At 40.6% G+C, this 19,603-nt stretch overlaps 1 protein-coding gene across 1 annotated transcript; it reads right to left on the reverse strand.

Annotated features, from left to right (window-relative positions):
* Positions 1-721: 721 nt before the first annotated feature.
* TMEM170B (transmembrane protein 170B) lies at positions 722-16,238 on the reverse strand. Its single transcript, XM_028737733.2, has 3 exons — positions 15,500-16,238; positions 10,866-11,036; positions 722-8,181 (listed from the first exon to the last, which is right to left on the reverse strand). Exons 1-3 carry the CDS (start codon positions 15,774-15,776, stop codon positions 8,051-8,053), a joined length of 579 nt encoding a protein of 192 aa, XP_028593566.1. The 5' UTR covers positions 15,777-16,238; the 3' UTR covers positions 722-8,050.
* Positions 16,239-19,603: the final 3,365 nt, after the last annotated feature.

The following is a 19,603-nucleotide window of genomic DNA, read 5'->3' on the forward strand; positions in this document are numbered from 1 at the left end:
CAGGGCTTCTGCTGATGGGTCTCCTTGGGTGAATCCTGCCTATCATAATGGAAAATTCCAAAGCAGTTCCTTCAAAGTAAAAAAGGAAACATTTCAATGGAAAACATTTATTGTTCAAGAAGTTATTTACAGGAAATTATTTACATGGTAGTTTGTACAGACTGAGAAATTTAAAAAGCTGCTTTTATAAAAAAATATACATTTACAACATATTATACACAAAAACGTTTTATCCCTTTTTCTTTAGAGCTAAACTATTATATAAAACATGCAAAATACGACAACACATTAGGCAGCATATATTTTAAAAGGATAATGAAAACATTACCTTTGTACAATATAATATTCTACAGAATATGAACTTCTAATTTAAAAATGGTCCTTCCCATTTCAAGAGTTCTTACCTTTTGGTCTGACTCCACAATTCTCACCTGGGCAAACAAGCATAAAAGCCACATACTGCATGCACTTCAGTACACACCAGCAAACCCATTCATTTCAATGAAGGAAACAGCTCCTTCCATTGGATCAGACCCACACTATTTTATCTGTGTTTTACAAATGCAAATGAAGTTTCATTCATGTATGTTTTTCCAGTTGGAGCAGAAGAAAGGGAAACATCCTCATTCATTTCACTATTCCTAGACACACAGATTATTATTATTTTAACCATTACCCCAGAAGTCTCACACTGTTTTTTGTGCGCTCATTTTTTGCGGGGGGGGGGGGGGGGGGACAGGTAAAGCAGATTAGAAGCAGCCTCTTTAGTTGGGCCACATGCTGCAAACAAATTGTAAATGACAAATAGCAATTTCCACATTCCCTTGAGGCTCTTCATATATATAGCTAAAGGACTGATGCTTACTTGACAGAACAATCTCTTAAAGAAATATCACTTCCCTATATCAAAAGGTGTTCAGCATAAGTGACCAAGGCTTAAGTATCTTGTGGCATGTGCATGTAGCAAATAAAGCACACACACTCCCAATGCCATTTCTACACAGAAGTGATGCAGGGATATAAAACAGCTGCATGTGCAACATATTTGCCTTCCCCAAACTTACATATTGTTCATTTGTCAACTTGCTAGTGCAAGATGTCAGTTAAATAAAGACTAAGGCTGTGCACACACATTACAGTTTATTCTGCATCAAGTGTGCTCCTACTGCTAGTATTTGAAGCCACATTGCCCACAATCCTTATCTATCCTGTAGCTGATTAAGCAATGCTGTGCTTTGACACATTTTCCCCAAAACCAGCTTTGAACAGAGTACTTTCCATCAGCTACGGCAGGTGGTCCAGCCATGCCCTTATATGGACAGGGATAGCCTAACTACTATCCTCAATGCTCTGGTAACTTCTAGGTTAGATTACTGCCATGTGTTATACTTGGGACTGCCTCTAATGATGGTTTGGAAACATCAGCTGGTGCAGAATTCAGCGGCCAGGTTGCTCACTATGGCAACATGATTTGAGCATATACCGCCAATCCTGGCCCAACTACACTGGCTGCCAATTAGTTTCCTAGCCCAATTCAAAGTGCTGGTTTTGACCTATAAAGCTCAGGACCACAATATCTCAAGGATCACCTCTCCTCTTATGAACCAACCCCAAACCTGCGATTATCATCCAAGGCCCTTCCTTGTGTGCCTCATTCATGAGAGGTCTAGAGGGTGGCAATTCAAGAACGGGCCTTTTTTGCAGTGGCTCCAGACTTATGGAATGCTGTTCCCTGGGAGGCTTACCTCAGGGGTTGGCAAACTAAGGTCCGCGGGCTGGATCCGGCCCAAGTGCCTTCAGGATCTGGTCCACAGACGGGGATTCTGTTCATTGTTTTAATGCACCACCATTTTCCCCTGCACCATCCCCCCCCCAAGCAACGGCTATGGACTTGCCCTGCGGCCTGCCACGCTACGGCCTGTGGGAGCCCTGGGGAAAGAATGCAAGGAGCCGCTGCCCTACGAGCGCACCACCCGGTGAGCTCCAGCCATGCGGAAGGGGCTGGGCGCGTAGTGAAGAGGCAAAGCTGGAGGGTGGCTGCAACGAGTCCCGGCCTGGCGGGCCAGCACCCAGTGGACCTGAGCACAGCCCGCCGCCAGAGTCCTCGAGGCCAAAGAGCCAGGGAAGGGCTCCTGCTTCCCCTTCCTTGGAGAGGGGGAAGGGGCCAGGGGTGCTCAGATCACGGGTCTGGGAAGGTAAGCGCAGTGGCTGGGGATGGGGAGGAGGACTACTTGCCCCCCTCGCCTCTTCTTCCAGCTCCCCTCCCCCTGTGCTGCTTCTCCGGCCTGCCACAAGGTCTGAGGGACAGTAGACTGGGCTGCGGCTAAATAAATTTGCCGACCCCCGGCTCACCTGGTACCTTCGTTACGTATCTTTAGGCACCAAGCAAAAATATTCCTCTTCTCCCAGGCCTTTGGCTAACGAAACAATCTATGGCCTTTAAAACCTTGGGGGAGGGGGGGGTTTACTGTTTTTGTTTGTTACAATACTTTTTGTGTTTTTATATTGTAAACTACCCTGTGATTTTTCGGATGAAGGGCAATATAGAAATTTAAGATGAACAAACATTTTCCCTCCATGACTGAATCACTAACTCAGCAGCTTGTAATGCACAGAATGGCATTTTCTCCTCACACTGCAAACATTTATTGCAGTTGTGTGTGTGTGTGTGGGGGGGGGGAATCTCTTGATCATTGTGTTGAGCAATCACATACAGAGCAGGGAGGATTTTAAAGCAGCTTATAACCAGAATGCCATTTCATGTGCAGAGGCTATATGATTAGCCTATAATTTTCAGTGCCATATGGAATTGAGCAGGTGTCTATGATGCACCTGACCAACAATTTCTGGGATCATTTAGAACCTCTCAGAGAAAGCTACAAGGTTTTCATTCCTTTCTCTCCAAGACAAGAACTTCTCCCCCTATTAGGCAAATTTAAGGGTCTGAAAAGAGCATTGTTCATAAGCATCATGGAACAAAGTGGCTGATTCATGCTCTTGTAAACAAAAGGGCACAAACTACAGAAGAAAGCCGTATATGAAAACATTTAGTAGCAATTGCCAGACATATGATCCAGAATGCCTTCAGCATTGCCAATGATCACTTTAGAAACCTCTTAGCAAAAACTCAAAATAAAAGAGTTGGCCTCAAACAGGTAATGTCCCCATTTCAAACTTCAATAATTTTATATTAACTTAAAATAAGTTTTAACTTTAAACTGTGTTCGTCACACCTATGTGGTGGTTTCTCAAATGTGTCCGGACACTTTTCTCACACAAATCTTTGAAGTAAATGTACCAATCTGATTTGCATAGAATAAGGAAGAAAACCTGCAGTTTGTTATATGTTGGGAGCTTTCTCCAGCTTGCCCCATATTCTTATATCTCCAGCTTTTGTAGTAGACAAAAAATTAACTATTTCACATATTTTTTGCTTGTTACCTCTTCACTTGTTCACCTTCATTAATCTGAATGGAAGAGGAATGCACTTGCCTCAGGAGCCATGCAAAAAGCCATTTTTTCCAATATTGTGGCCCCTATTCATTGTCTCTGCGCCTTCAGTCACAACTGAGTGCTAGTTTGGAAAATCTGGAGTTCTACAAAGCATTTTTTCCAGAACCAGTTTGTGTCTCATGTTTGATCGGCAGCACAAGTACAGAATACGCAGTTTTAGGGCTGCAATCTAGTCAAGCTCATAAGGAAAGAACCATATAGCATTGAGGCTTCAAAATCTCTCAACTACCCACAGTAGCAGTAAACATGAGGCCTGAAGTAGCATCATATTTTTATGGAGAAGAAGCTGTATGTGCTTGTTGGATCTGGATCCACATTTCTCTTATTTGCTATAGGGTTGCAATCAATGTGTCTACTCTAAGCATGACTAAGTCAGGATGTAACCCATTGTGTGCAATTATGCAAGAATTTGGATAAAATGCTTAAAAACCTAAAAATATGCCTTAAAATATTAGGCTTAAACGTATTGGGGGGGGGAGGCTTAAGAAAATTGACTTATCCATGCAAATGGATAATAAACTTCAAACATAACTAATTTTAAAAATCCGTTTAATTATACCGAGAGCTGATTGCTTGGTTATACTACAATACAACAAAAATATGCAAGCTTCAAGTAAAAATAAGTTTATCATACTGAAACAAAATATAGCAAAGTGCAAAACAGAAGAGGAAACACTACTGCTTTCCTCAGATTTAATCAAGAAAAATATATTTAAAACGCTATATTACAGATAAATACAATGAATACTTAACCACCTCTTTGGTCCATATGTTCATAAATTAAGCCAACATAATGTTACCTGTGGTTTTGAATAATGAAAAGTTTTCTAAAATGTCATTGCTAAATATGTTAAGAGATCAGTTCATGAAACTTAAGCTGCCTTAAAAATAAAAAACCTGCAGATTATCTGGAATTAAAAAAAACACACGAAATTTTCAACTGCTCTCAAACAGTAATTCAGTTCATGGTCAAATACTGGTATTGCATAAGCTTTACACTGGATTCTTTTTAGAATGCTTCCAAGTAGCATGTTCAATCACTTCCTCAGATAAATTTTTGAATATTGGTGTAGATTTCCTTCATTTCCTGTAGCAGCTGAAGGTATTATTTTAATTCTATTCATACAAAGGGCATTTCACCCTTAAGTAAAGCACACCACTCTAAACTTGCATGAAAGAAACCCACCCTTTTTAGCATATGAAAAAATGGCCCTAGTAACATTACTCCTTACACATTACTTTCAAAACTGAATACAGAATATTGCTATCAGAAACTTTCATTTGTTATTTCATTGTTTTTTTAAATATAAATTGGTTTTAAAATGCAATAAACAACTAACTCTGCAATCGCTTCAAAATACAAATGTTATGTATTCTATTCAAAGGCATAGTGCCATACATATCCTTGGCTAAAGCACATCCTTTTAGTGTTCATTACCAAACAGAGACTGAAAGAGAAGATTTTATTTTCCATTTTTGATAGAAAAAGAGTCATTTTATACATTGATCTACCGTAAAACACAACTCATTAGCTGAGTTCAACGAGTCATGATCTACGATTGCTTCCTGTTACAAAGCAGTTCTGGGCAGACCCTTTTCTAGATGGCCACTCAGAACCTGCTGTATTGTTGCTGCCCAATGAACGTGTTGCAATATTTAACAAAGTGCATATCTAGCCTTTAAGTTATTCCTAACCTAACCTTAATACTGATGGGATTTGTTTCTCATGAAAAGTGTAAGTTTTGTCAGAATGAGGCAACCACAAACAACATAGGAAGCATCTGAGCCTCCAGTACAGAAATACATTTCTTCATATAGCCCTAAAGTCAATCGACTTAGAAATTTACATATATAGTCTTCATAACTACTTCAGTACTGGGGCCTGAGAAGTGTTTGCTTTGCAGCTTCATTTACACCACTACACATAACACTAGACATCAGACAACTTCACATACAATGTTCACAACAGTATCACATACAGCATGTTCTGATGCTCAATAAAATATGAAACCAATATGGAGCTTTATAACTCCAAAGGCTTGAAGATACAGTGCTTAATATTTAAGTCAATAAAAATTATAATTAAAAAACAAAAACTTTTCTGCATTGACTTGAACTGGGGCAGGTAGCACTAGTGATTTCTCCAAGTTTTTTCCTATTATTCATTTTAACACCACTACCACAAGCTATCATCAAATGCAAGCTAATGGCAGAGACAAAACAGGAGTAAGTTGACAATGGACTAGAAAATTCCTTCTAACACATACTCAAGGCACTATAAATTAAAATAGCATTTTATACTAGTATAGGTTTAGAATGTGCCTTGGCATTTAAATTAAATTACCTGAAACAAAGAACAAAATATATCAATGTTTCTTTAAATACCTCCTAGTATTAATGCTATTTCCTTTCCCCTATGACTTTGATTTAGAGTCTTGGGTGAGCACAAAGCTTCCATCTTTCGGTATGGCAAACAAAAGTCTGCAATAACACAATCGTGAAGAAGCTCCAGTTATACATAGGTCCTTGTAGGATAGCAGCCTATCACTACAACTATAAGAATGAAGACATAATAATAATGAATGTCTTAAGTGTTATCTCTAGACCAAAGTAGGCAAAATAGCCTATAGTGATAATTTATTCGTATATACAACTACAAATTGTGATTTTGCCACAATATTTAGAAAGGTTGTGGAACAAAGCACTGTGCTGTCAAAGTGTTATTGCTGCAGTTATGATTTCTGTAGGCATTAACTTCTGCTGTCATGACAACCTGTGGTCATACACCCAGAAGGAAGGTAGAGACATGTACAGACTGCCAATTTTGAACAGAAAACTAAGGGCTAATTCACACATTGCACTCTGAGTGAAGGAATACATAGAATCAAGCCCTACTATCACCTGTATTAGAGCAGCCAAAAGTAGTAGAAAAGGCAATGTCAGCTAAAGTCGTCCTCTCTTACTGCATATGCCTTGTTTTTCCCAAGTTCCCAGCAAAGGGATTCTTGGCTATTACCACTCTACTTAGAGAAGAGCACCAGCAGCAGAGTGACCGAGGTGCTGTTGAAAAAGGTGCAGTGGTTGAGCAGCGACAACATCTAGCAATTTCTGGTAAATGCAGAATTGGGTTCTCCAGCCACTGCCACCTGCACTGGTTTCCAGAAGTAGGGAGCCTGCTCCCTTCTTTCAGCTCCTAATACAGGCATGTTTGTGCATGCTGATTACATGTGCATACTCACTGAAAGGACAGTGTGTGAATCAGCCCAAAGATACAATAAATTCACTCCTTCCCAATACTTACATTTAGATAGTGCCTTGTAGTTTCTCTCTATTCACTTTATAACATGTTACAGTAAAGACATTACAGTCACACCACCGCTGCTGCTCTTGCTAAAACAACACACACAGAACAGGTCTACTGGAAGCTAAGCATATGAAAGTCACATATAATCATCCCCAAATTATCTCAAGGTTGGGAAATAGGAAGATTTTTAATTCTCTCCCTTTTGATACTGATAATCTACTAGAATAAACATTTGTTCAGAATCCTGGCATAATCACATAGAAAAACTGCATTTTTATTTCCCCATCTATCTTTGACTTACTTTAGATTAGACCATACTGTAAACACATACTTTTCAAGACTTGTGGCTCTTCCTGGTCTTAAAATAGCGTTACTGAATGTTTCAACAATCAAGGTCAAAGCAAATACATTTTCGGAATAATGTAGGATTCCTTTTGTAACCTTTTTTAGACATCTGACCCATACAGCCTTTGTTCCAATCCGTAACCATGAATTTGGGACATACCATAACTTGATAAAATAGCAAAAGCATAACACAATGTTACTGAAAGACTGCTTTTAGTGAATGTGACATATCCTAATTAAATCCTTTCATAAGGAGCTCCTATATTGGATCAATCACATGTCCTTACCAGACTGTTGTTTCAGTCACTAAATCCCGGCAATGCTAATAAATTCAATACTCAAGGAGCTTTCTTCTCCACAGGCTTGATAAATTTCTGCATTGAGATGGAGTTAGTTATTACAATAATAAACAAGTGACTTCTTGGTATACCTGAAATTTTTTTGAACTATGTTTGCTGCACTCAAATACTACACATTTAAATGGTCACACTATCAATATTTTTTAAAAAACAAAAACAAATCAACTTTGCATTTGGCACATTTATGATCCATTCTTCAGAAATGCCCGTGTATTTCCCCCAATACTGTTACGAACAATGATCACATCACCATTTGCCCGATTAGCAGCTTCACAAGGTGCTTTATCTTGCAGCTTCTCCTAAATTGATCACACCTTGCCTGTGACAGAGGCACATTAGGTGCAGTGCAGTAGTGTGTCATTTTTGGACTCTAGAGGGAACTCCTTTCTAAAAGGGTGGAACCTCTAGGTTTGAAGTCTACATACCAAATATTTCTCCTTGCAATTCAAATCCAGCAGCTACTGGAACAACTTCTGGGAAGCTTCACTGCAGACCATTTCCTTTTAGAAACCAAGTTTTCACAGAAGTTTCAAAGTGTAGCAAGAATTCTCGAGAAGGATATAATTAGTGTCAGTACAGTCTGGCCAATTCCAAACACCAGTGCTTGTAAAGGAGCCATGCTTTTTCCAGCAACTCTGAAAATTCCAGCTACTGCTGCACCTAGAGAATCACAAGGAAGGGGAGAAATATGAAGTTACCACACAAAAATAGTAAAAGGTTTTTATTTTAAGACATTTTAGGAGCAAAATTTTCAAATGTTACTTTTTAATTACCTTCGGCCTGATCACGCTAATATTAAGGACTTGTAAGTCCCATTGAACTGAATGGGAGATAAGTATGTTTAACTCTGACATTCAAATTAATGGGTCTTGAAAGCGCTTATCTTTAGCTAGATTGTGTCCAATATTTTGTTGTAAGCCTGACCAGGGGGCTATATAAATGTCACGGATAAATAATAATCAAATAAACCAGTAGTTTACATGTCCTATCCAAATGCTAGTATTTGCAAGGCTGACACACTGTGAAACTTTAAGTTAAGTCAATAATGTGTAGGACTTTGTTCTTCTCCCTGAACTTTCCTAAGAGAGAACCCACTTCTACAATGAACATTGAGGGTGCAGTATCAATAAATTTATTAAAAAACTTATTAACGAAAACTTATACCCAGAACAAACTTAGTTGGTCTCTAAGGTGCTACTGGACATTTTTATTTTTTTTTGACTGCGTCAGACCAACACGGCTACCTACCTGAATAAATTTATATATACCCTGAACCAGCAGAAAGAGACATTAATCCCCTTGCAGTGGAGGTAAAACACAGCCATCATGGTTAGTAGCCGTTGACCACATCCTCCTCAAAATTTATTCTAACTAGAGATGGGAATGCCATGGGGGGAGACCCCAGGAAATTATATATTTTTTTCTCCTGTTTTTTCTTCCAGATGACACTTTGGGTTTGAAGGGGCAAAAAGGAAGAATAACATTTGGTGGGGCAACACCAGAGGGGAAAACTACAGAATATATTTTAATTTTATAGTAAGTGAAATGACAAGGGTGTTTTTCACTCAACACATGCATGAAAATTTTTATGCAAGGCATTAAAGAATGCTAATTTGTGTATACTGTAGTCATATACCACATTCAAATCCAAGATGTGTTTCTGCACCTAGGGTTCAGTATTTTCAGTTGTATAAAGTTACGCTTTGTATTTAAATATGCTGCTATCCTTTAATATTGAGACTAAATGGAAGTTTCTGTCCAAATGACACACAATTGTTTTAGCAAACCAAACAGTGTTTCTGTTTTTAACTCCCTGCACCCTTCCCAAACAGGGGGAAAAAACCACACTATTATATATTTGCTTAGTATAAGGTGCAGCTCTAATATTGGGTAAAAATGGAATGCCTTTATACTTTCTAGTCTAATTCTTTGTGTGCTTAAAGGTAAAGGTACCCCTGCCCGTACGGGCCAGTCGTGTCTGACTCTAGGGTTGTGCGCCCATCTCCCTTAAGAGGCCGGGGGCCAGCGCTGTCCGGAGACAGTTCCGGGTCACGTGGCCAGCGTGACGAAGCTGCTCTGACAAGCCAGCACCAGCGCAGCACACGGAAACGCCGTTTACCTTCCCGCTATAAAGCGGTACCTATTTATCTACTTGCACTTAGGGGTGCTTTTGAACTGCTAGGTGGGCAGGAGCTGGGACCGAAAGATGGGAGCTCACCCCGCCGCGGGGATTCGAACCACCGACCATACGATCAGCAAGTCCTAGGCACTGAGGTTTTACCCACAGCGCCACCCACGTCCCCATTGTTTGCTTACCAGGGAGTAAAGTCTGGTAAACGTAAACATGCTCTGCAACTGCCATAAATATGCCAAGTTTTACAACGGTAACTAAGTTAAAAATGATGCATTTTATATTGTTTAAAAAGTAAATTAACTTTGTTTGATAATATATTCCAATTTTCTCCAACCTTCCTCCCCCCTTCAAATGTATGCCTTTTTCTCAAGGTTTCAACATTTCTGGAAATTTTAGATCTTTAATTCTGTCAAACATTAAGCACTCACATAATGTTAGACCATGGTTTGTTTAACAAACCAGGAGCCAACAACAAATTGATCTGCAGATAACCATAATAAAAATTATTTTTTAAAAAAATTGATCTGCAGATGACCAAACAAACCATGATTTGATTTGTGAAAACTTTGTTGTTTTCCAGAGGCTCTTGTCTCAAGCCTTTTGTAACTTAATGGGAGTCTGAGCTGGGTGGCCAATCAAATCATAGGTTGAGAAGGATTTAGGTAACACCAAGCCATAGTTAAGACAAACAAAAGATTGTAAGTGAACTTAAGCCATGCCTTAGAACAGAATTAGTTGGCAATTAACAAACTATAGTTAACCTCCTGAGTTCAGGGTTCAAAGAATCAAACAAAACATGATTTAAATAAATCACAATTTCATAAACCACAGATTAGCATTATGTGCTAACCCGGACTTAAGTTTCCACAGCTATCTGTTAACAAGCTCCAAACAACATCTGACAGAGGAGTTAAGTGCTGCAGATTTAAAAAGCTTGTTTTAGAATATCACCCTGCCCCACCCTGGGAAGAAGAAGTGACACTACTACTGGGAGGCTGGCTCTGTGGTAGCACCCTGCTTCTCTTCCTCCTAAAGCTGAGACATATGAAAAATCATGGCTGCCAGTTTTATATGGCCCTTCCCTCAGCCACTGAACAACCCCAACAGCTGTAAGCCTCACAGAACTCCAGTGTAATGAACCAAAAATCATTTACTACAGTAGGCAAAAAATAATCTTCAAAAAGAAGTATTTGAACATTTTAAGACTTACTGGTTATCATAGCTCCAGTTACAGAACCCAGAAATCCAATGCTGACTGCAATGATAGAGATTACTCTCCCTTGTCTATGCCTCTGCAGCATCACAAACATTAAAACTCCTGCAGCACCGTGGACAAAGAGAGAGGAGAAGAGAGCCCAGAGGAAAACCCAGTACCACATTTCTGGAAGAAAGCAATCAAAGAGCGGGTTAACGTTTGAGAAAAAATGATTAAATCAAAGAGAGAAAAATCCTTGCATATTTTGAGGAATTATAAAGAGATACAAAAGCATGCAGACAGAATACTTATTTAATAACTTTATTCTACTTTCTATAATGCTGTCCACTGCCCATTTCTCTGCACACTTAAGGTCCCCCTATTAACAAACTATTTTGAGCAAATATTAAACGCTCCAATTTTTAAATCTATGTTATACTTATAAACAATTTCTGACAGCTAGCCAAAACAAATTACCTTAGAGGGAGCAATAAGTAAATACTAATCCCTTCTGAAATTTTACTGGTCGTTCACCTTTAAACATGTCAGCATCTCTAAAAGTAGCAAGTTGCCAAACTAAGGGCTTTTTTCCTGATGTTGCCAAGAATATTTAAGTTACGAATACATTGCTTCCAATTGTTATCAAAGTGGAAACAATATTTAAACCCTGAAGAATGAATGCTACATAGCAGCTATTCAGACCAACTTGAAATTGTGAGGAAATTCCAACAATAGTTTTTATCACTGAATGTCCTAAATAACCAAATTTATCTTTCTAAGACATATTGTACACATGCTGGATAAAAATAGATTTTGTCCTTTAGTGTTAAATGCAACTAGCACTGAGAAAAAGTGTCAAAGTTGTGAAACCATGAAAGCAGAAACTAGTTAATTGAGGGAGAACTGATTCTCAAGCAGTGCATGCTCTCAAAAGGAGACAGAATTAGCTGTATAAAAGGCAGAAATCTTTCACCAAAGGAAACAATTCATAAAACTATGTATTGCATCACACAGAGACTAAAGTTAGCCAAAGGCTGCTTTAACAAAACTTACTTCAGATCACACAGATAGCTCTCAAATTTAAGTATTATATTATACTGCATTTATCGATTTCTATTCCATTATGAACTGCCCTGAGGTCTGTAGATGAAGGGTGGTCTACAAATAATAATAATAGTTTATACTATGTCTGGTTTATTTAAAAGTAGTCTAAATATATCCCTCATATCTCTTCATTCAAAGAACCTTAAAAAATAAATAATGTAAAACACACCAAACAAAAACAACATATTTGCTGAATGCTTCCTTGGCAATCAGGCAGGGAAACTTTCCGAAAATTTTGTTCCCCCTCTTTTAGTTGTTTAGGATACAATTAACTAACAGATAAAATGTAAACTAGCACTAAAAATTTGCAGTTATTTCCAAGAGAGAACCATGGAGGGTTAGCTAGAAGTACTGTATATCAAAACTGTTAACAAGTGTTCACCTTTGTGAGCTGGAGCCATAGAAGCTGAAATCCTCAGGTCCCGAGACCCAGTGTGGTATAGTGGTCAGAGTTTTGGACTAGGGCCGGTGAGACCAGGATTCAAATATGCAATCAGCCATGAAACTCACTGGGTGACCTTGGGCCAGTCACTGCCTCTCAGCTAACCTACCCCATAGGGTTGTTGGGGGAATTAAATGATGAACTTGAACTTGAACTTCTTGAGAAAAATGCTGGGATACAAATGCAATAAGTAAGTAAAGGTGAATCATGAAATTTAATTTAGAAATTAAATGGTACCCACTGAATCCTTTATAATCCTGACCATGTTGCAGGCTGCTGTGGCTGCAGCATGCACTGCCAGTCTTCATATGTCCAGACTAGTTGATTGGACAAGAAAATAGAAGACAATTTCTAATAGAGTATTTGCATGTTGACAGCAATAAAGAGCCTTTTGGCATCTTAAAGCTAAAAAAAATTATAACATAAGATTTTGTGAACTAGCATCCACATATCAAATGGAATGGAAAATGAGAGTCAGGATGCAAGTATGTACTAGGGCAAAGAACATGTGAAGTTCATATATATGCTAATGGAATCTAAATTGGCTATAGCCACACAAAATAGATATTAGAACTGTAGTGGAAAGCTCAGTTTGTGTGCCAAGGTAGGAAAACAGGACAATTCATCAAAATAAATTAAAATTGAAGTAAGTATGTTGTGTACCATTTATGAACAGACAATATGTTATTTTATTTAACAAAGTGTATACATTGCTTCCTAGATAGAAGACTTCTAAGTAGTTTAAAGGAAAAAACCCAAAACCTTCATTAAAAAATGATAAAGGCAAAAAAAAAAAAAAAAAAGTTAACATATGTTTAAAAATATTAATCAAACCAGTAATTTTAAAATAATATACATAATAAAATTACATGTTTGGGTAGGTTTGCTGAAGCAAAAAGTTTTCAGCAGGCACCAAAAACAATAGTGAAATGCCTAATATAAATGAACAGGGAGTTCCAAAGACTATGCACTGCCTGATGTTGTAGTTAGTAGTGTACTGCACCAGTAAAAAGAATGACACATTTTGGTTGTATACACACTTTCACCTGAACACCACATCTAATCCATTGTTTTTTGATCAGGGCCACTGTATTCTGTGAAACAGTACTAGAATCAGGTATCCAATACTTATGTTTGCTAGTTTCCATAAGTGAATCTTCTTTTTACTAAGAAAAATGCTTCAGATATGATTTATTATGCAGGCAAATAAATATCTGTGTCCGATGGAGTGCTGAATAGCTAGATGCATAAAACTTATACAGCACTTTTACTAAGTGCTCAAAGAGCTTCACATAAATTAGATCAGTAATCATCCTAACTGCACTACCAGAAAGACTGGTATGATTACAGATGGGGAGCTCAATCTGAGAATGTAAGAACAGCCCTGCTGGATAAGACCATGAATCACATTACTGTGAGCATCCCAATCAGATGCTTTCAAAAAGCCTACAAAGAGGGAATGAGGGCCACAAGCTCTTCTTCACTGTTTGTGGCAGTCGGAGGCATCCTGCCTCTGAACCCTGAGGTTCCACATTTAAATATCATTGCTCATTGTTGATGGACCTATCCTCCAGAAATCTGCCTAATCCCTTTGGCCAGTGGCCATCAACACATCTTATGGCAGTGAATTTCATGTAATTATGCACTGCATCCATCAATCTACAACTCTAAAGGGTTCCCATTCTGTATACCTTCGACCATGCCATCCACATAGCCTTTTACACTGCAGAATTTAGAAGAGAAAATTGTTTATATGGTTCGCTCTATGAATGTGCAAAGACACTAGGTAAAATCACTTAGGTTTACAGTTTTGGGATTATAGCCAACTCTGTACAAGCTGACTTCTGCTCACACAGAATCTCCTATGCTTTCCCCACTCCTTAAATCTGGAACAGATTTGAGGGTGCACTGGGAGCTGTAGGACAGAAGAGGAAGCCCCACCATGCAGGTTAGAGTTTGTTCTGCTTGTGTAGCAGTGAATGCAGTTCTTAGCCTACAACTGTGAAACACTTCTTTTGAAGTCAGTCCCATTTAACAAAATAGGATTTACTTCTGAGTCAACAGAAAAGTCAACTACCAAGCAAGGCTTGGTAGTTACTGTGCAAGGCAGTGTTTCTTTACAAGATGAAGAGCAAATGTTCATGCTCTTATAACTTCATAATTTTAACTGAACACATTAGCAGTCTGGGTATGAAAGTCACTGCCATGAAATAGGAGCAAAAAAATGTAGCTTTTCTAGATGAAGAAGCATAGCAAGAGGAATGTCACCAAATTGACATTAAGCAATTAATGATTAAATCAGCATACATTTTAGTATGAATTAAACAATAGTTGTGAAGAAATATATATTAATATTTTTGATGACACATATATGCACTGGAATCTTAAAACAGGCTTTCACTTGCTGTGTAACAAAACAGGGTGTACACATCTTCGAAAGCTATGCTTGTCAACTAGAGTTTAAGTGCTTGTATTAAAAATAATGTATATTTTTACAAAGTCTGTTGCTTCACTAATGGGGGGGGGGAGAGAAAGGAAATACATTTTTAAGTGCCCCAAAAGTTTTTAAATTGAGGCAACATTTAGTTGATCAGACAGCATAAGCCCTGTACCTGTTTGGTACGTGGTCCTGCAGGAAATACCCGGATCAGATGCCACAGATCTGAACAGAGGCATTTTTTCAAAAAGGCCCAGGGACATCCCAGCAAGGAACATAGGAAGACAGGTGCACAGTCAAGTCCCTTGGGTTATCGGGGCACCTCATAGATCTAAGTGAGAAACTGCAGCTACTCTGACCTCCAGCCTGCGTATTAAGCTCCAACCTAATGCCATCCCTTACTCTCCATTTATGATGCCACGCACGTTTTCACCTGCCCTTTTGAACCAGAAGCCACTTTTACATCCACACGTTCCCGGGTACTATTTTCTCTGCCCTGCTCGAGTGTGTGTGTGTCCCCCCCCTCCCCCCGCCTCTGGCGACACCTGGGATGGGAGTGCCTGGAACGTCTCCTCTCCCTCCGACACAGAACACAGGCCGCTTTTCAAACCTCGCCCGCCCCAGCCTCCGAACGCCTCCCCCGCCCGCCCTGCGCCCGGCCGTTACCGGTGAGGTGCCGGAGCGAGGTGCCGTGCGCCCACAGACTCAGCACCTGCTGGACCGACAGGTTGATCATGCTGCTGTCCCCCGCCTCCGCCTTCATCCCCGCCGCGCTGGTGGAGGAGGCGGCGGCCTGGCCGGCTCCGTCGTCGCTGGGCCGCCTCCCGGCGAGTCGCGGCTGGCTCCGCCACCAGTCTCGGAGAAGGCGAGGCCGGGCTCCCGAGGGGACGCTGCGGGCCGAAGGGGCGCGGATGGGGTGGGCTCCCCGCGGCGGGGGAGACATCGAGGACGGCAGAGGGACGAGCCAGGAGGCGGCGGCAGCGGCGGCGGCCCTCGCTCTCCGCTTCTCCAGCGGCGGGACGCGCGCCGAGGCCTCCCTCAGGGCTGGCAGGTGCGGAGAGCCCCGCGGTTTGGGGCCGACGGGAGGAAAGGAGACGGAGGCAGTTGCCGGGCGGCGGCGGCAGCAGCAGCAACGGCCATCACCGCCCCCTTCCGAAGCCGCCTTCTCATGGCCTCCTCAGCTGCGAGGGGAGCGCGAGAGGGGGAGGTACCCGCGCGAGGCGCCAATGGGCAGCAACCGCCTCTTTTTCCCCCCCTCACAGGCCGGACGGCCGACCAACGGCTACTCGGCGCGTGCTTGAGCACGAGGCCCCACCTCCAGCCAGCCTCCCCCGCCCGACGGGACACGTGCGCGCGCGCGCGCGCCACCTTCAGCGAAACAGCGCGCGAGAGAGAGACGGCTCCTCCTCTCCCCAACCAGGCGAGTAGGACGCACGCGTACCAGCCAATGAGGGAAAGAGGGCGAACTGACGTTAGTCGGGCGGGGCTATTCGTTATATAGTCAGTTGGGGGCGGGGTTTCGGAGGGGGACAGAGACGCAACCGGTTTCAGGTTTCCTTTCAGGCGCTGTTATCTGTAAGCCGCGGTGTTACCTGTCATCACCGCTCGGAGCAGCCGCCGTTTCCCGTTTTAACATTTCGCCTGCCTGCCGTTTGATTTACCCTGACGCGAATCTCGTCAGGCAGTCAGAGCTCGTGGGGCGGACGGTCGTCTCGCGCGCTGCGTTAACGCTAATGGTGCATTTCTTGCCCCTCCCCCCCTGTCGGGATCTCCTCCTGCTTCCTCACAATCAGCAAATCAAGTTCTCGAATCCATCATCATGAAGCGAACCATTTCGCAGACTGTGATCCTCTTAACGCAGCACTTCGTCTCCCAAAGGTTGACCAGCCAGGCAGATGCTGTGAAAATGCGATCTGTGCAATAAGGATGCTGCCTTGTTTGTCCTCAAGTATCCAGCTATCAGATTACACTGCCTGTAATCATGAAGGCTCCATGCGGCTTATCATATCTGATATGGCAAATTGATTAAAATAATTTCTATATGCCTCCTAAAGTTACCATGGCTGCGTCCAACAACTTAGAACAATCTTTAATAAACATAGTACATGTGGCCCAAAGGAGCTTCAAGAGGCTCTTCCATCTCTTTGATTTTTATGTGACCAAAACTCATAGCTTTCAACTTTCAGATTTGAAAATAAGGGATCAGCAGCCTCACCTGTCCTGGGGACAGTCTACGGGATATCTAACAATCCCGGACAGCAGTGGGAAGCAGCGGGAAATGGTGCTGGAATAAGGGAATTTCCCGCAAAAAAAACGGAAGGTTGACATCTATGACAAAACTCTAATAACAGAAAGTAGCCTAAGGGAAAAGTTTGAAGATATCCCCCTTCCATGGTTGCTTGTGTAGGGCCTACTTGGCCTTTTTAGCTAATCCAGGGATCAAGGGCAGTGTGTCCCGTAAAACTGTTGAGTTTTGAACATTCTATATTAATGAATTATAAGACCACTAAAAGCACAGTGTTTAGTATTTATAAAATTCTTATGGAAGCATATTTTGGACATGTTTGATGCCTTAAGCTTCTATGGGAACAAAAGTTGGAACAATGATTAGAGTTCACTGTGGGATAAGTCCTCTTTCCACTCACTTTTAGTACAGTACAGTATAGAGAAATCTTGCTGAAATTACCACACAGGTGGTACTTGATGCCACTCACATTGATGTCACCCATGGGTTCTTCCTGCTGTGCTGGGGGAAGCTGCCAAGTAGCAGGCACAAGTGGGGCTGCAATAGTTAAGTGTTGAATACTCAAGGAAATTGAGGCAATAGTCAAACAGCACATCTTGCAATCCCCAAATCTAGCCCCAATGAATTTTATTGATTGATTGATTGATTGATTGATTGATTGTAAGGATCAGAGTATAAGGAAATGTTCATATGTTGATAGTGGCAAGGCCTACTATTGCAAGGTTTGGGAAATATTTACTAGGAATAGTATTCTACTAGAATAGCACTTGCTAGAATACTGTTATTGTATGGTGTGGGATACAGCTTTATTTTAAAAATGGATGTATAAACTGAGGGTTATATGAGGTCAAAACAAGTTAGATAAGTTTTGCAATTTGATTTAATTTTGTAGACTACATCAGTAGAAAAGAACATAGGCAAGCCTTGCCACCAGCAGACAAACGAAGTTGGTTGCAGTATTAAACTTATTTGATCCAATATGATAACTCTGGTTTTGATGAGCCCTGTGTCTCTTCCCATCCTTGTGAAAAAGCATTGTATTGATTGGAGTATGTTTTGTTGTGTACACCTTTAACATTGCTGATTCTAAATATTGTTGGAATTCTTCAAGATTTTCCCCGGCTAATTTTACTTTATTTTATTTTTCTGATATATCTAATTTTGCTTTAAAATGAACTATTGTTTACTGTATATTATTTTGCTTAGTTTATGTTTAAGACAAAAAAAATTGTGCCATATGTTAAAGCCTAATTTCTTTATTAAAATAATTAAGATAATCCATTAAAATGCTTTAAAGACCATCGGAGTATAAGCATTTATATTTGCCATATCTAAGGCACAATAAAAACTGTTACAGCATATGAAAGGCCCAGTAAGGCCTTAGTTAATAGATAAGGTTTTATTGTCCTACAAAATAGTCTGTTGATAGACATGTGTGCTATCAATTTGTCTAGCACTTAAAAAAACAACAACCTTATTAGCTACTGGCTATCTCCACAAGTTGAAGCAAATTAATCGTTAAGCAATATTTACTTTTGCTTGCCTGGGAGTTAAGATGGGATAAAAGGTGCAAAATCATGATGAGACTGCTTCTCAATACACCTTTTCACTGATTTTCAAAGCAAATAGACATTATTGACAGAATTTTACAGGCTTACCCAGAATGTTATCTTGCCTGATTGCCAAAGCTAGAGATGCAAGGACAGAAAAATAAATTTAGCTAATATATTTTTGCACTTAGTGCAGATTTGTGATCTGCAATAGCACAGGGCTGGTGGTGGCATTTGTAGTGTGCCATGCCCATGTGCATTGTGAATGTGTGTGTATAAACATTGTGTAATATCACAGATGAGACCAGTAGTTTGACCCATTTTTTTACAGTGCAATTGACAAGCTTGCATGTGGGTGTGTTGGTTTGCCAGGTGCTATGCAGATTCGCAGGGGCGTAGCCAGAGGGTGTGGCAGGGGGAACTGCTCCCCTAAATCAAGTAAATAGATAAGATTACTTAACTAATTGACCAATTGCAATGCAGATAACTTAGTTCTCCACCCCATAACATAAAGCCCCCCCCCCAATAAATCCTGGCTATGCCCATGCAGATTAGCCAGGCCAGAACAAAATCCAAGTCTTTCTCCCTGGGTTGAATGACTTATTGCTGTATCTCAGGTCATCTAGTTCAAATGACTCCAGCAGCTTAAAGTCTTGACAGGCTCTGGAAAAAGCACAAGCAGGGATGGGGAACCTGTGGATGTCCAGATTTTGTTGGACTCCAGCTCCCATCAGCTCCTGCAGCATGGTCAATAATAGGAGTTGTAGACCAATAACATCAGGAGGGATAATGAGAGTTATATAGCAATATATGGAGAGCCACAGGTTCTGCACCACTGTTCTACAGCTGGAATGAGAAAAGAGGCAGTCACTTAAGTGTGTGGCAGGAATAATTCTTACATGGCCAGCTGCTATAGCATGTTAAAGACTATTAGACAGTGCTTGATTAATGGCTTTTGTTTTCAACAGAGGGTCA

The sequence above is a fragment of the Podarcis muralis genome, chromosome 8 (assembly GCF_964188315.1).
Source record: "Podarcis muralis chromosome 8, rPodMur119.hap1.1, whole genome shotgun sequence".
In the NCBI taxonomy this organism is placed as follows: domain Eukaryota; kingdom Metazoa; phylum Chordata; class Lepidosauria; order Squamata; family Lacertidae; genus Podarcis; species Podarcis muralis.